Raw genomic sequence first — 16,216 nt, 5'->3', positions numbered from 1 at the left:
ACAGGAGAACCAAAATATAAGGGCAGCAAAACTGCTGTGAAAACTGTCACCTTTATTAGTATTTTTTTTTTCTTTTTTGAGACAGGGTCTCGCTCTGCCACCCAGGCTGGAGTGCAGTGGTGCAGCCACGGCTCAGTGCAGCCTCAAGGCTGGAGTGCAATGGTGCAGTCACGGCTCAGTGCAGCCTCGACCTCTCAGGCTCAAGCCATCTCCCACCTAAGCACTCCCCAGGAGCTGGGACCACAGGTGCGTCTCACTATGCTGCTCAGGCCCTTGAACTCCTCCTTGCTCAGGCTCTTGAACTCCTGTGCTCAAAGTGCTGGGATTATAGGCATATACCACCATGCCCAACCACTTTTATTATTAACGATTGATTTTTTCATTTAGTAAATATTTATTGAGTACTGACTAAGGAAGGCCATGTACTGAGCTAGGTGATAAGAGATTTTAAATCCACTTTTAAAAATCTTTATTTTTTGGCCAGGCATGGTGGCTCATGCCTGTAATCCCAGCACTTTGGGAGACCAAGGCAGGTGGATCACCTGAGGTCAGGAGTTCGAGACCAGCCTGACTAACATGGAGAAACCCTGTCTCTACTAAAAATACAAAATTAGCCAGGCGTGGTGGCGGCCACCTGTAATCCCAGCTACTCAAGAGACTGAGGCAGAAGAATCACTTGAAACCGGGAGGCAGAGGTTGCAGTGAGCCAAGATCGTGCCACTGCACTCCAGCCTGGGCAACAAGAGTGAAACTCTGTCTCAAAAAAAAAAATAAATAAAAATATTTATTTTTTTCATTTACTCCTCAGTCATATTTGGGGTTAGTATAATAGACCCTTGACTTGAAAATACATCTTTTATAGATTTCTAAATTTTACAAATTTCTCGATTTACTCCCAGGGTAGCTCCAACTGTCTGCCACAAATCTAAGAACAAACATCCAACATCAGCACATGGTACGTAGCGGCTCACACACCTGCTCTACTAACATAAGATCTCAACACAAAAGTGTAGTACAAATTAAGTCATATACCCCCAAAAAACAGTAGTAAAAATGCAATTTAAAACTCGATTTTTTAAAAGTATGTGAAAGAAAAGTAAGCTAAAACCCTGAACACCTTTGGCTGCTTTCCCAATACACCTACTTTTGCTTAAGGGCCTGAGTCCGACTCTTTTGACGGTGTGAAGCTGAGGCAAAATCCACAAAAATTCCACAAACGGAGGCTCTGGAAGGGGAACTGTTTGTATCTGTATGAGGGAGAAAAACACTATTTTTGCAACACTGAAATATGTCTTCCAAGCAAAAAAATATCTGGAGTAAAACAATTATAGGCATATATAACAATTATAGTCAACAAACCCTTCAACTAATGACAAACATCTTCCATAAGCATTTGAGAGACCTCTCTTGCTTATTTCATCTAAAACTTTCAGGCAACAAAGCAAAATTTACTGATCATCTATTGTATGTGCCACTCACACTATTAAAGAGTTTTAGAAATACTTAAGAATGCACAAAAGATGCAGTTCTAAGCCCCCATCCCGCCCATTCTGCAAAAAAAACCAAAGATTATCTTTCAGTAAGGGAAATGGAACAAGGACATACAAAATTGCTAAAAAACAGAAACAAGTGCAAATTAATATTGAATCAATTACTTAATATGTCAAAGGGCACGAAACAAAAGAGAATGAAGGCATAAGCTTCCTCAGAAGAATTTCTAAAATTTCTGAAGATGTGATTAGATTATCAAATTGTCAGGCTGATGGAAAAGGTTCATATTATATAAGAATGAACAACTTGGCCAGATACGATGGCTCATGCCTGTAATCCCAGCCCTCTGGGAGGCTGAGGCAGGCGGATCACTTGAGGGCTAGAGCTCCAGACCAGCCTGGCCAACATGGCAAAACCCCGTCTCTACTAAAAATACAAAAATTAGCCAGGCATGGTGACGGGCACCTGTAGTCCCAGCTACTCGGGAGGCTGAAGCAGAAGAATCGCTTGAATCCAGGAAATGGAGGTTGCAGTGAGCCGAGATCATGCCACTGTACTCCAGCACGGGAGACATAGTGACTCTGTCTCAAAAAAAAAAGAAAGACAAGAACAAACAACTCCATCCCCAATCCTTTGTAATGGACACAAGTCATCCCTCAATCCACCTCTTCCCCCTAAGGATTTCGGTGGCTTCCTGTACATACTTACCCGTGTATTTATTTGTTTGTATATTTATTTCTACCGCATCTTATCGTCTTTTCATTCCTTTTGGATATCGGTTTGCACTTGCCCTCCCGTCTTAGGGTTTTATGAAACTCAGAGCCCTTTCCCACACATTATCTCATCTGATCTTCACAACAAAGCTTTAAGGCCAGCAATGCAGAGGGTGTGGCTCTGGAGGATGCCTGTCTGGGTCAGGGGCCTGAGCTCAAGTCCCAGCACTGTCCGCTACTTGCTTCATGACCATGGGAGGTTACCTCATCTCTGCATCTCAGTTCCCTTATTGCTGGACATCTGCCGTACAGGACTGTGATAAGGACCAGACCACAGGAGGCCACGTTTATGAGCAATTAGAAAGCACCACACAGACATTATAAGATGTGACTGTTTTTAAAAATGAGAAAACCTTTAAAGTTACAGAATTAAGACTTGAATAAAGACATCCCTGGAGCAGAGTGCATACCTCTGTGCAAGTCATTGGCGCTCAGCAAAGACTCCTTCACTGACCAAGTGGACCATTTACCTTTTGGAAGTGTACAAAGGCTTTCAAACGCCATGGTGTAACTTTAGTGCACAGGAAAAAGTTATTTACCAAATGGTTTCTTACTGCCCTAAAAAAGGATAAGGTGTGCAGTTTATAACCAAGTAGTCCAAGCACCACAGGGTGTGGCAGAGTACAGCCAAGGAGGACACAGAAAACAAACCGGTGCTTAGCACTCAGAACGTGCCTGGCACTCCTTTAAGCACCTTCCATGTTTAGCTTGCTTAATTAATCTTCACAACAACCCTAAAGAAAGTCTGACACTCATTTCACAGTTAAGGACAATGAGGCACAGAGAGGTTAAGTAACTGCCCAAGATCACACAGCTAGTCAGTTATCTGAAACCCCGGAGTCAGCACGGCTCCGTGATTCCTGCTTCAGCACAGACCATGATGTCAACACTGTGCTAGTCTTTACGACCGTCCACCTGTGCCAGCTCAACATTAAACAGGGCCAAGAAAGCAGCTCCAGCTTTACCTGGAGCAATGTGTATGACAGTGAATAACTCCTTCAAATAAGAAATATGCCAAAAATAATCTCATATTGAGAGTTGTAAATTCTAATCTTGTAAATCAGGCTAATAAAGATATAACACTAAGCATAAATGTTGAAAGTGAGTAACAAAAAAAGGTTATTCAAAGATCTGCTAAGAAAACCAGTAACGTTAAGAATAAAATCCTGCTCGCGTCTCAGCAACTCCAGAGCAGACGAGCTTTAATGCTGTCAGGAAATCCTGTGTGCTGGTGGCACAAAGACCCTCCCTGTGTGCAGCGCTACCCCACGGGGAACTGAGGGAAACAGTCCCTGAGCCTCAGCCAGGCGATAGGGCTGAAGAAGGGGCAGATCCTTACCTCTACCAGGACAGGTGTCCTTTAGCTGTAAGTTTAAAGAACACTCTATCAGCACTGCCCAGCTGAGTTCTGCCACCTCTGTAGCAGGCACAAAATGTGAGACAAAGAATCATTCTGCAAAACCTTCATTTGTATTAGTGCATCATATTAATTACTAACTATAATTAACTGCATCAATTACTGAATATTTTACTAGATAATTTAAAGTAGTATGTCATCAAATAGTATTTTAATATTATCCTATTTTATCCTCAGTGCCCATGTTTTATCAGAATGTCACAGTTTTCCTTTAAAGCAATTTGAAACATTAATTCCTACTCTCACAAGTAACATTATATCCTGATGCCAAGAATTTGGAGAAAAAATACATTTCTAAATTTAATTTAAAAAGGTCCTTGTAGGAAAAAAGAATGGATCAAGAGCATGCTTCGTGTCAGGCTCAGTCCAGCTGTGTCCCAGGACTTGACAGGCACCTCGACCCCTCAGTCCCCACGTGCCTCATGAAGGCACTCATCAGTGGACACTGCCACGCCTCCAGGGAAAACCATGATGATTCCTCTGTGGAAACTCAACGAGCACATCATCAGGAAAAATAAGAGCATGTGCTCACAGACGGATAAAACGCTGGTTGCAAAGAAAACACGAGCCAGGCTTCCCACTGAGGAGGGCCACAGCATCCTCCGCTCCCTCTGGAGAACAGGAGCATCAGTGCTCACTGAGTGGGGCCACGGCGCCCTCGGCTAACCTAAGGCGTGGGTGCTGAGCAGAAAGTGACGTGCAACTTCTCTGTGTAAGAGAATTCTGGATGGGCTCGTGCTCAAGTCTTCAGGGGCCTCCTATGTGGTAGCTGCAAGGGCATGGCACCACCAGCATGTGGAAGATGTTACTGCTCCGCCCACCTTATTAGAGTAGGCCTGTGTGTGACAGGATCTATGAGGGCTCAGTACACAGAGCCCTAAGAGCACGGACACCATTAGTAGCATTGATTTGTTTACCTGTCCTGGGCTCCTTTTCAAATTCTGTTCTACCTCGCTTCTGAAACAGTTTCAAAGATAACTCCCCAATCCTTTCATTTTCTGCATTAATAGCTCTTTGAATTTCTTGTATTTCCTTTTTTTGAGCTAGAGGAAGTTCTTTCAGTTTTTCTCTTGACTCAGGTTCATTACTGCTTTCATCATCATCGCCATCACAAACCTCAAAGTCATCTTCATAGTCCTGCAAACAATAATAATCTTTTGGAACCCTTTAAGACAAACTGACTTTCAATTATCCCTCATACTGAACAAAACATGACACTTTATAACTTAAAACAGACAATGTCCTTATTACAGCTAAGAAAGATATTTATAGTTCCCTGATTTTAATGTTTTTGAAGGTAAATTTATATAAACTGCTACCTTTATTTCTCTAAAAATAAATCACACAATACAGAACCATATACAGAAGACCTATCAACTATCATCACATGCAAACATTTGTGCTGAGAATGTGAAAGTGTATGTATTTTTATAGATACCTATGTACACATCTTTTTATGCATTGCACTTAAATATGAGTTAAATTATAAAATCATTTAATTACATCATATTGGTAAGTATTGGTAGAAGTATAGCAAGCATTTTACAGGTAACAGCTTGACCTAAATCAATCTAGCCAGATATTGAGTATTAGGATTAATAAAAAGAATAAAAAGGACATCAAATTACTATATATAAGCTGATTTTTAAGAATAAATGATTTTTAAGCTAAGGAAAGTTTTAACTTTTATACATACTTCAAAATCATCTTCACAACTGGCTGTATATGCATCAGCTCTAGCATTTTCTAAATCAGTTTCTTCCTTTTCAATTTCCTAGAGGTAAAAATCAAACACAAAACCAAAAAATTCAATCATAAACTTGAATATTGCAAATAGGTTGGGAAAACATATATGTTTTCTGACATTCCTTTGATGTTGCTAATTTTAAACTCTAGGTATTTGTAAAACTAATATAATGTTAAATTCCTTTAAGGAATACCCTTGCTAACTTACAGGTAAACATCCTTTTTGGGAAACCTCTATAATTCTGGTGGCTAAAAATTTTTTAAGTGTTTTACAAATAAACTTCAAATGTGCAGCAATCCATTTCTTATCCATGAATATACTCCCCGCTGAATGGTGCTCAGCTTATCTACACCATTAAAGACAGATAAACGGGCCAGGCACTGTGGCTCACACCTTTAATCCCAGCACTTTGGGAGGTGAAGGCAGGCAGATTACTTGAACTCAGGAGCTGAAGACCAGCGTGGGCAACATGGCAAAACCGCACCTCTACCAAAAATACAAAAAATTAGCTGGGCATGGTGGTGTGCACCTGTGTTCCCAGCTACTCCAGAGGCTGAGGTGAGAGGACTGCTTGAGCCTGGGAGGCAGAGGTTGCAGTGAGCCAAGATCGTGCCACTGCACAATCAAGAAGATATTACAAGGCATACTAGAAAGCAGAAAATACAGTTTGAAGAGACAGAGCAAGCACCAGTTCCAGACATGGCAGGGATGTTGGAATTATCAGAACAGGAACTTAAAACAACTATGAGGACATCCTAAGAGCTCTAATAGACAAAGTTGATAGCAGGCAAGCAGAGAGATGGAAAGTCTAAGAAAGAACCAGAAAGGAAAGTTCGAGGTCAAAAACAACAAAACAACAGAAACAGAAGTGAAGAACAACTTTGATGGGCTCATTAGTAAACTGGACAGAGCTGAAGAAAAAAGTCTCTGTGCTTGATGATACCTCAATAGAAACCCCCAAAACTGAAAAGCAAAGAGAACAAAAAGCGGGAAGGAAAAAAAAAAAAACAGAACAAAATATCCAAGAACTGTGGGATAACTGCAAAAGGTATTCACATGTGTAATGGGGATGGCAGAAGAAGAGAGAAAGGAACAGAATACTTGATACAATAATGACTGAGAATTTCTCCAAACTGATGTCAGACACCAAACCACGCATCCAGGAAGCTCATGGAACACCAAGATCAATATCAAAACATCTATACCTAGGCATCTTATATTCAAACTACAGAAAATCACAGATAATGACAAAATCCTGAAAGAAGCCAGATGGGGGAAAAAACACTTTATGTACTGAGGAACATAGATAAGAATTACAGGCTGGGCACGGTGGCTCACACCTATAATCCCAGCACTTTGGGAGGCCGAGGCAGGTGGATCATCTGAGGTCAGGAGTTCAAGACCAGCCTGACTAACATGGTGAAACCCCATCTCTACTAAAAACATAACAATTAGCTGGGCGTGGTGGCACTTGCCTGTAACCCCAGCTACTTGGGAGGCTGAAGCAGGAGAATCACTTGAACCTGGGAGGCAGAGGTTGCAGTGAGCTGAGATCGCACCATTGCACTCCAGCCTGGGCAATGACAGCGAAACTCTGTCTCAAAAAGAAAGAAAAAAAAAAAAAGAATTACATTCAGTTTCTCAGATACCATGCAAGCAAGAAGACAGAATAGAGAAATGTTTAAAGTACTGAGAGAAAAATATTCAGCAGCCCAAAATTACACATATACTCTATAAAATTATCCTTCCAAAGTGAAGGAGAAATAAAGACTTTCAAACAAAATTGAGGGAATTTGTTGCCAGTAGACCTGTCTTGCAAGCAACATAAAAAGAAGTTCTTCAGAAAGAAGGTGTATTAGTCCGTTTTCACACTGCTGATAAAGACATAACCGAGACTGGGAAGAAAAAGAGGTTTCATTGGACTTACAGTTCCACATGGCTGGGGAGGCCTCAGAATCATGGCAGGAGGCAAAAGGCACTTCTTGAAGTGGTGGCAGGAAGAGAAAATGAGGAAGAGGCAAAAGCAGAAACCCCTGATAAACCCATCAGATCTCATGAGATGTATTCACTATCACAAGAATAGCATGGGAAAGACCAGGCCCCATGATTCAATTACCTCTCCCTGGGTCCCTCCCGCAACATGTGGGAATTCTGGGAGATAAACTCAAGTTGAGATTTGGGTGGGGACACAGCCAAACCATATCAGAAGGAAAATAATATAGGTCAGAAACTTGGGTCTATATAAAAAAAAGAAAAGATGGAAGAAGAAATAAGTAAAGGGAAATAACTCTTCCTTTTCTTTTCCTTAATTGATCTAACAGATAACAGTTTGTTCAGAATAATAGTAGCAAAAATGTATTCAATTACGTATGCTTAGGTATTTATCCGTGTGTGTGTATGTGTGTTTGTGTACATATATGCATAGTTAGCCCTCCTTATCTGTGGGTTCCACATCCATGGATTCAACCAACCACAGACCAAAAATATTTGGAAAAATAAAAATAAAAAATAATACAAATTTTAAAATACAGTATAACAACTATTTACATAGCATTTACATTGTATTAGGTTTTATAAGCAATCTAGAGATGACTTAAAATACATGGGAGAACATGCATAGGTTATATGCAAATCCTATGCCATTTTATTTAAGGAACTTGAGCGTTTGCAGATTTTAATATCCACAGGGGGTCCAGGAACCAATCCTGTGCCAATACCAAGGGATAACATGCTTATGTCTGCTTATACACAAGTAAAATGAATGACAGCAAGGATACAAGGAATGGGAGTGATACAGTCTTATTCAAAAGTGGACTTGTATTGGTTGTAAATGAATTTAAACCACTTTAAAAAGTTAAAAAAAAAAAACCTTTAACTGATATGCTAAGAAAGGAGAGAAAATAGAATCATAAGATGAACTTCTATTAAAACCACAGAAGGCAAAAAAAGAATGAAAGACAAAAACAGGAACAAATAACAAGGGCAACAAATAAAAAATAGTAACAAATATGGTAGATACTAATCCAATATATCAATAATTACTTTGAACATCAATTATCTAAATGTACCAATCACAAGACAGAGATTGTCAGAGAGGATCAAAAACCAAGATCCATCTACTTATTGTCTTCAGGAAACCCAAATGAAGAAAAATATACCATGCTCACACTAATCAAAAGAAAGCAAAAGTCATTATATTAATTTCTGACACAGCAGACTTCAAAGTAAAGAGAGTCAACATGAATAAAGAAGGGCATTACACAATGATAAAGATGCCAATTTTATGTCTTTAATGAAAGACATAACAATCCTTAATATGTGTGAGGGTCAAATTATTTAAGTCAAAAACTAATATAAGTGCAAGAAGAAATAGATGAATCCACTATTACAGCTGCAGACTTCAACATCCCTCTATCAGAAATGGACAAATCCAACAGGCAGAACACGAGTAAGGATATAGCTGAACTCCATGGCACCATCAGTGAACCGGGTATAATGGGCAGCGTTAGACTGCTTCACCCAACAACAGCAGAATACACATTCTTATCAAGCTGGCATATAATTCACCATGATAGCCCATATTCTGGGCCATAAAACATACCTTAACAAATATTAAAGAATGGAAATTATACATCTGCTCTCAGGTCACAACGGAATCACACTAGAAATCAGTAACAGAAAAATAACTGGAAAATCCCACAATATATGAAGATTAAACAACATATTTCTAAATAACACAGAGGCTAAAAAACAAATCTCAAGAGAAATGTAAAAGCATTTTGAACTAAATAGAAATGAAAACTTATCAGAATTTGTGGAATGCAAACAAAAGCAGTGCTTAGAGGGCAATTTATAATGTTGAATGCATATATTAGAAAAGAAGAAAGATCTAAAATCAATCATCTAAGTTTCTAGCTTAGATTAACTAGAAAAGAGAAAATTAAATCTGAAGCAGAAAAAAGAAATAATAATAATTAGAGCAGAAATCAATAAAATTAAAAATAGGAAATCAACAGAGAAAAATCAATGAAATCAAAAGCTGGCTTTTTTGAAAATACCAATAAATCAGTACACTTCTAGGCCAAGCTAACTAAGGAAAAAAAAGAAAGCGGATCCAAATTACTAGCGTCAGAAAGGTAAAAGAGGACATCACTGCAGATCCCATGACATTAAAAGGATAATCAAGTAATACCATGAACAGCTCTATGCCCATAAATTTGATAACCTAGTAAAATGGGCCAATTTCATCAAAGACACAGTTGCTAAAACTCACACTAGAAGAAACAGACAATGTGAATAGGCCTATACCTATTAAGACATCAAGTCAATAATTAATAACCTTCTAAAAAAGAAAACACAAGGCCCAGCTAGTGCTAGAAAGCACTAATACTGGTGAATGCTACCAAACATTTAATAAAGAAATTATATAATTCTTACCTGGGCACGGTAGCTCACACCTGTAATACCAGCACTTTGGGAGGCCAAGGCAGTAAGATCTGAGATGGGTGAATTACCTGAGGTCAAGAGTTTGAGACTAGCCTGGCCAACATGCTGAAACTCCACCTCTACTAAAAATACAAAAATTAGCTGGGCGTGGCGGCAGGCACCTGTAATCCCAGCTACTCGGGAGGCTGAGGCAGGAGAATTGCTTGAACCCGGGAGGTGGAGGCTGCAGCGATCTGAGACCGTGCCACTGCACTTTAGCCTGGGAGACAGAGAGAGACTCTGTCTCAAAAAAAAAAAAAAAGAAATTATACAATTTTTTACACTCTCTTCCAGGGCACCGAGGCAGAAAGAATACTTCCTAAATCATTCTATGAGGCCAGCATGATCCAGACAAAGATATTACAAGAAAAAAAAAAAACTACAGACCAATATCATTCACGAATACAGATGCAAAAATCTGCAACACAATTGTACCAAATCAAAGCCAACAATGTATACAAAGAATCACATAGGGCCAGGCACAGTGGCTCACACCTGTAATCCCAGCACGCTGGGAGGCCAAGGCAGTAAGATCACTTGAGCCCAGGAGTTCAAGACCAGCCTAGGTGAGATCTTAAGACCCTGTCTCTACAAAAAATTTAAAAACTAGCTGGGCATGGTGGCACATGCCTGTAGTCCCAGCTACTCAGGAGGCTAAGGTGGTTAAGATTGCTTGAGCATGAGAGGTTGAGGCTACAATGAGCCGTGATCACCCCACTGCACTCAAGTCTGAGCGACAGAATAACACCCTGCCTCAAAAAAACAAAAGATAAAAAATAAAAAGAATCATACACCACAACCAACTGGCATTTATCCCAGGTATGCAAGCCTGGTTCAACATTCAAGGATCAATTAATGTAATCCATCAAATCAACAGGCTAAAAGAGAAAAATCATAAGATCATATCAGTAAATGGAGAAAAAACATTTGACAAAATCCAACAACCATTAATGATAAAACTCTTAGTAAACTAGGAATAGAGAGAAATTTCCTCCACTTGATAAAGAACATCTACAAAAAAACATACAGCTAACATCATACCTAAGTGAGAAACTCAGTTTTCCCACTAAGATTCAAAACAAAGACTATATCATCTCACCACTCCGTGTCGGCATCATGCTGGAAGTTCTAACTAATGAAATAAGAAAAGGAAATAAAAAGTATACTGATTGGGAAGGAAGAAATTAAACTGTCTTCGCAGAAAATCTGAAAGAATTGAACCAAAAAAACCTGACTGGAAATAATAAGCAATTACAGCAAGGTCACAGAACACAGAGTGAGTATACAAAAGTCAGTCGCTTTCCTATATACCAGCAAGGAACGAGTATAATCTGAAATTAAAAACAGATTATTACTTATATTAGCACCCTCAAAAATCAAACAGGTATTAATCTAACAAAATATGTACAAGATCTCTATGAGAAAAATTATAAAGCTCTGCTAAGCAAAAACAAAGAACTAAATAAATGGACAGATATTCCATGTTCACAAATGAGACTCAAATCTGTCAAGATGTCAGTTTTTCCCAACTTGACCTATAGATTCCATGCAATCGCAATAGAAATTTCAGAATTGTATGAATATTGGCAAACCGACTCTAAAGTCAGATGTAGAGGCAGAAGATCCAGAATAGTCAACACAACATTGAAGGAGAACAAAGTTGGAGAACTGACATGACCTGATGTCAAGACCCACTACAAAGCTATAGCAATCAAGACAGTGTGTACTGGCGAAAAGAGTGGACAAATAGATGAATGCAACAGAACAAAGAGCCCAGAAATAGACCCACATAAATACATCAACTGATCTTTGAAAAGGGAGCAACGGCAATACGGTACAATGAATGAATGATAGTCTCCACAAAAAATGGTGCTGGAACAAATAAACATTCACACGATGATCTAGACAGACCTTACACCCCTCAAGAAAACGCACTCAAAACAGATCACAGACCTAAGTGTAAAATGCGAAACCATAAACTCTTAGGAAATAGCACAGGACAAATCTAGATGACTTTAGGTATGGAGATGACTTTTTAGATACAACACCAAAAGCATAATCCATGAAAGAAAAAATTGATAAGCTGGACTTCATAAAAATTAAAAACTTCTGTTCTGTAAGAGACAATGTCAACAGGAAGACAAGACAAGTCACAGACTGAGAGAAAATATTTGCAAAAGACAACTGATAAAGGAGTGTTATCCAAAACACACAGAGAACTCTTAAAACTCAACAATAAAAAAATGGGCCAAAGATCTTAACAGACATCCCACTCCACTAAACAAGATATACAGATGGCAAACAAACATACGAAAAGATGCTCCACATCACATGTCACCAGGAAAATGCAAATTAAAAGGACGGTGATCCTTTTATATCCAGAACACCAACACCACCAAATGCAGGTGAGGATGTGGAGGCACAGGAACTCACATTCATTGCTGGGGAAGGCAAAACCCTATGGCCACTGTGGAAGATGGCTTCGCAATTTATCAACAAAACTAAACATACTCTTATCATATGATCCAGCAATCACACTCCTTGGTAGTTACCCAGTAGAGCTGGAAACTTGTTCACACAAAAACCTGCACACAGATGTTTACAGCAGATTTATTCATACTTGCCAAAACTTGGAAGCAACCAAGATGTCCTTCAGTTAGTGAGTGGATAGACTACAGTACATCCCTACAATGGATATTATTCAGCACTAGAAGAAATGAGTTATTAAAAGCCTTGAAGAGACACAGGGAGCCCTTAAAATGCATATCACTAAATGAAAGAAGCCAATCTGGAAAAGGCTACAAACAGTATGATTCTAACTACAGACAATCTGCAACTTAAAATGATTCAATGTATTATTTTTTTTTTTACTTTACAATGCCGAGAAAGCAAAACGCACTGAGTGGAAACTACTTTGGATTTTGTTTTTTTCCTGGACTAGTGACATGCAGTATGATATGCAGTAGGACATGTGGTAGGATATGCGCCATGATATATGGTGTGACATGCAGTACGATATGTGGTAGGATATGCACCATGATATACGGTATGATATGTAGTATGATACGTAGTGTGACATGCATTATGATGTACGATATGTGGTAGGATATGCGGTAGGATATGCAGTAGGATATGCACTTTGCTATACGGTATAATATGTGGTATGATATGTGGTGTGACATGTGTTACAATATGTGGTATGATATGTGGTAGGATATGCACTATGATATACGGTATGATATGTGGTGTGACATGCATTACAATATGCAGTGCGATATGCAGTAGGATGTGCAGTAGAATATGCACTATGATAGATGGTATAATATGCGGTATGATATGTAGTGTGACATGTGTTATATGATATGTGGTACAATATGTGGTAGGATATGCACTATGACATACGGTATGATATACGGTATGATATGTGGTGTGACATGCATTACGATATGTGGTACGATATGCAGTAGGATATGCACTATGATATATGGTATGATATGCGGTGTGACATGCAGTACGATATGTGGTACAATACTGTTATGATGCTGGCAACAGCAGCAGCCACACCTCCCAGGCAGCCACGTGACCAAGAGGCTGAACAACCAATACTCTACAGTGTGCTGCAGTCAATAAATTATATGAGATACTAAACGCCTTATTACAAAATAGGTTTTGTGTCAAATGATTTTGCCAACTGTAGGATAACGTAACTGTTTGGGGCACATTTAAGGTAGGCTGGGCTAAGCTTCAGTAGTTAGGCATATTAAATGCATTTTCAAATCACGATACTTTCAACTCACTATGGGTTTACTGGGATGTAACCCTGTCACAAGTTGAGGAGCAGCTGTATAAGACACTCTGGAAAGGGCAAAGCTATACAGACACAGACAAGATCAGTGATTACCACGAATAAGGGGGAAGGGAGGGATGAACAGCCGGAGCACAGGGGTTTTAGGGCAGTGAAACCACTCTGCATGATGCCCTGTGGTGGATCCACGTCATGACCCATTTGTCCAAACCCACAGAATGTTTAAGACCAAGAGTGAACCCTAACATAAATCTTGGACTTCGGATGATAATGACACATCAACGTAGGCTCATCAACTGTAACAAATGCACCACTCTGGTAGGGTACGTTGATAATAGGGGAGGCTATTCATGTGTGGGGGCGAGGGGGTATATGGGAAATCTTTGTATCTTCCTCTCAATTTTTTTTTTTTTTTGAGATGGAGTTTTGCTCTTGTTGCCCAGGCCAGAGTACAATGGCTCAATCTCAGCTCACTGCAACCTCCACCTCCTGGGTTCAAGCAATTCTGCCTCAGCCTCCTGAGCAGCTGGGATTACAGGCACGCGCCACCACACCCAGCTAATTTTTGTATTTTTAGTAGCGATGGGGTTTCACCATGTTGGCCAGGCTGGTCTCGAACTCCTGGGGTGATCCACCCACCTCGGCCTCCCAAGGTGCTGGGATTACAGGGGTGAGCCATCACACCTGGCCCCTTCCTCTCAATTTTGATGGAAACTTAAAACTGCTCTAAAAAAAAAAATAAAGTCTTAGCCAGGAGTAGTGTCTCATGCCTATGATCCCAACTACTCGAAAGGCTGAGGCAGGAGAATCGCTTGATCCCAACAGTCTAAGGCTGCATTGAGCTATGATCGTGCCACTGCACTCCAGCCTGGGCAACAGAGCAAGCCCCTGTCTCAAAATAAATATAAAATAAAAAATAATAAAGTCTTATAAAAAATAAATAAGGTCCTCTTGGCACATTATCATATAAAGTCATTGCACATTATCATATAAAGTCATGGTACATTATATTAAATAACATATACTACATTTATTGTATCAGTAAATACAACGCCTGCTGACTGACAAGAAGAAAACAGGAATTTTAAACGAAAACTAACACCATCACATTTCTTATTCTCGCACAACTCAGCAGACCCAGTGGCTTTTAGTCAAGTCCTATGTCTGGCCAGGATTTTGAAACTACAGTTCATTTACTCTGCAAACACACCTAGTGTGGGCCAGGCACTCAGCCAGGTGAGGAGACAGTGGAGTACGGAGCAGACACCGTCGCTTCTGTGCAGAGCTAGAACCACACTGGGGGACGCACCCCTGAGAAGGAACAAGAAACCCCCATCACCAGGAGTTCACCTGCCCCGAGGACAGCCCCAAGTACTCTCCATCAAGCTCCGCTCCAGGTCCTTCAGAGGCCCCGTCCGCAATTCTTCCCTCACACGAGGCCGTGCTCTCCATCAGGCTCCGCGCTACGTCCTTCAGAGGCCCCATCCGCAATTCTTCCCTCATATGAGGATACCTGCATTTCCTTGATCTATCCAGTTTTGCATATATATTCTGAAAATTATTTATAACCTTGTGTAATTCTCAGCAACCACAGCCTGGATCATGTCTTTTGTGATTTCTCTATTAGGTGTCTTCAAATCTCCTCACTTTCTTCAACTTACACACAGAGCAACAATGGGAAGGCTGTCTGTTCATTCACCCTAAACCTCTTCCCTCCAATTTCTTTGCAAAATCCTCTCCTCTTCCAGGAAGAAAGAGGCTCAAGTACCTGATGGTGTGCACACAACCCAGTTACATTCCTTGACCCCCACAACCCAGACGGCTTTCAACATGACCGAGGACTTCAAACAAGGGCAAGTATGAATTTCATATGAAAATCTCATCTGTCCCTTCATGCTCATGTTCTGCTGTCTGAAAGGGACAATAATTACACTAGCAAAATGCTGACAGGAAAGCAAGCAAATGTGAGTGGGTCTGTGCTGGGACAGGATTGCAAACTATAAGACGTACTCTCCTTACCACAGTTTCCTCGCCTCCCGGCCTCTGGTCCAGCTTCCACCACACGGAAGAGCCTTCCTCGTGGCCATGCTAATGGAGAGAGAACAGCCCCATCAGCCAGGACACAGGTGGGACTCCAGGGCACACGCCACGCAGCTCCCCCCCACCCCACCACTGCGGAGCCCGCCAGCCCTCAGCAGACAGGTGCACAGACTACGAAGCTAACGCTCTGGGATGCGGGTCCCAGCCTGGTGGCTGACAAACTGTGTGACTTAGAACAAGTATTTTCAACCCTCTGTGCCTCGGCTTTCCCTTCTGAAAAATCAGAATTATGGCACCTGCTTCACAGTAGCAGTGAGAGGAGTGGATAAAAGGATACACATGAAGTCCAGATCCCTGCATCTGATGAAGAAAAAGCCTTGCAAATGTCACCTTTGTCAATGACACTAGGAAGATCTATGTACTTAGAAGTCACTACCCAGGCTGGGCACAGTGGTTCA

At 40.5% G+C, this 16,216-nt stretch overlaps 1 protein-coding gene across 6 annotated transcripts in view; it reads right to left on the bottom strand.

Annotated features, from left to right (window-relative positions):
* Positions 1-16,216, bottom strand: part of DYNC2I1 (dynein 2 intermediate chain 1) — a 90,633-nt gene that overhangs the window by 39,431 nt on the left and 34,986 nt on the right. For 3 of the 6 annotated variants that reach the window (XM_034951834.4, XM_055115588.3, XM_063606142.1), the window contains exons 8-12: positions 15,738-15,806; positions 5,378-5,455; positions 4,599-4,818; positions 3,604-3,681; positions 1,145-1,247 (exon numbers count right to left, since the gene is read on the bottom strand). In XM_034951834.4, coding sequence (XP_034807725.2) covers positions 1,145-1,247; positions 3,604-3,681; positions 4,599-4,818; positions 5,378-5,455; positions 15,738-15,806 — 548 coding nt within the window. Of the gene's footprint in view, positions 1-1,144; positions 1,248-1,956; positions 3,480-3,603; positions 3,682-4,598; positions 4,819-5,377; positions 5,456-15,737; positions 15,807-16,216 lie in introns of those variants that run through there. The other 3 variants (XM_034951835.4, XM_055115589.2, XM_034951840.3) reach the window with 2 other exon arrangements.

Source organism: Pan paniscus, chromosome 6, assembly GCF_029289425.2.
Source record: "Pan paniscus chromosome 6, NHGRI_mPanPan1-v2.0_pri, whole genome shotgun sequence".
Lineage (NCBI taxonomy): Eukaryota > Metazoa > Chordata > Mammalia > Primates > Hominidae > Pan > Pan paniscus.
This window is presented reverse-complemented; position numbering and strand designations above follow the sequence as displayed.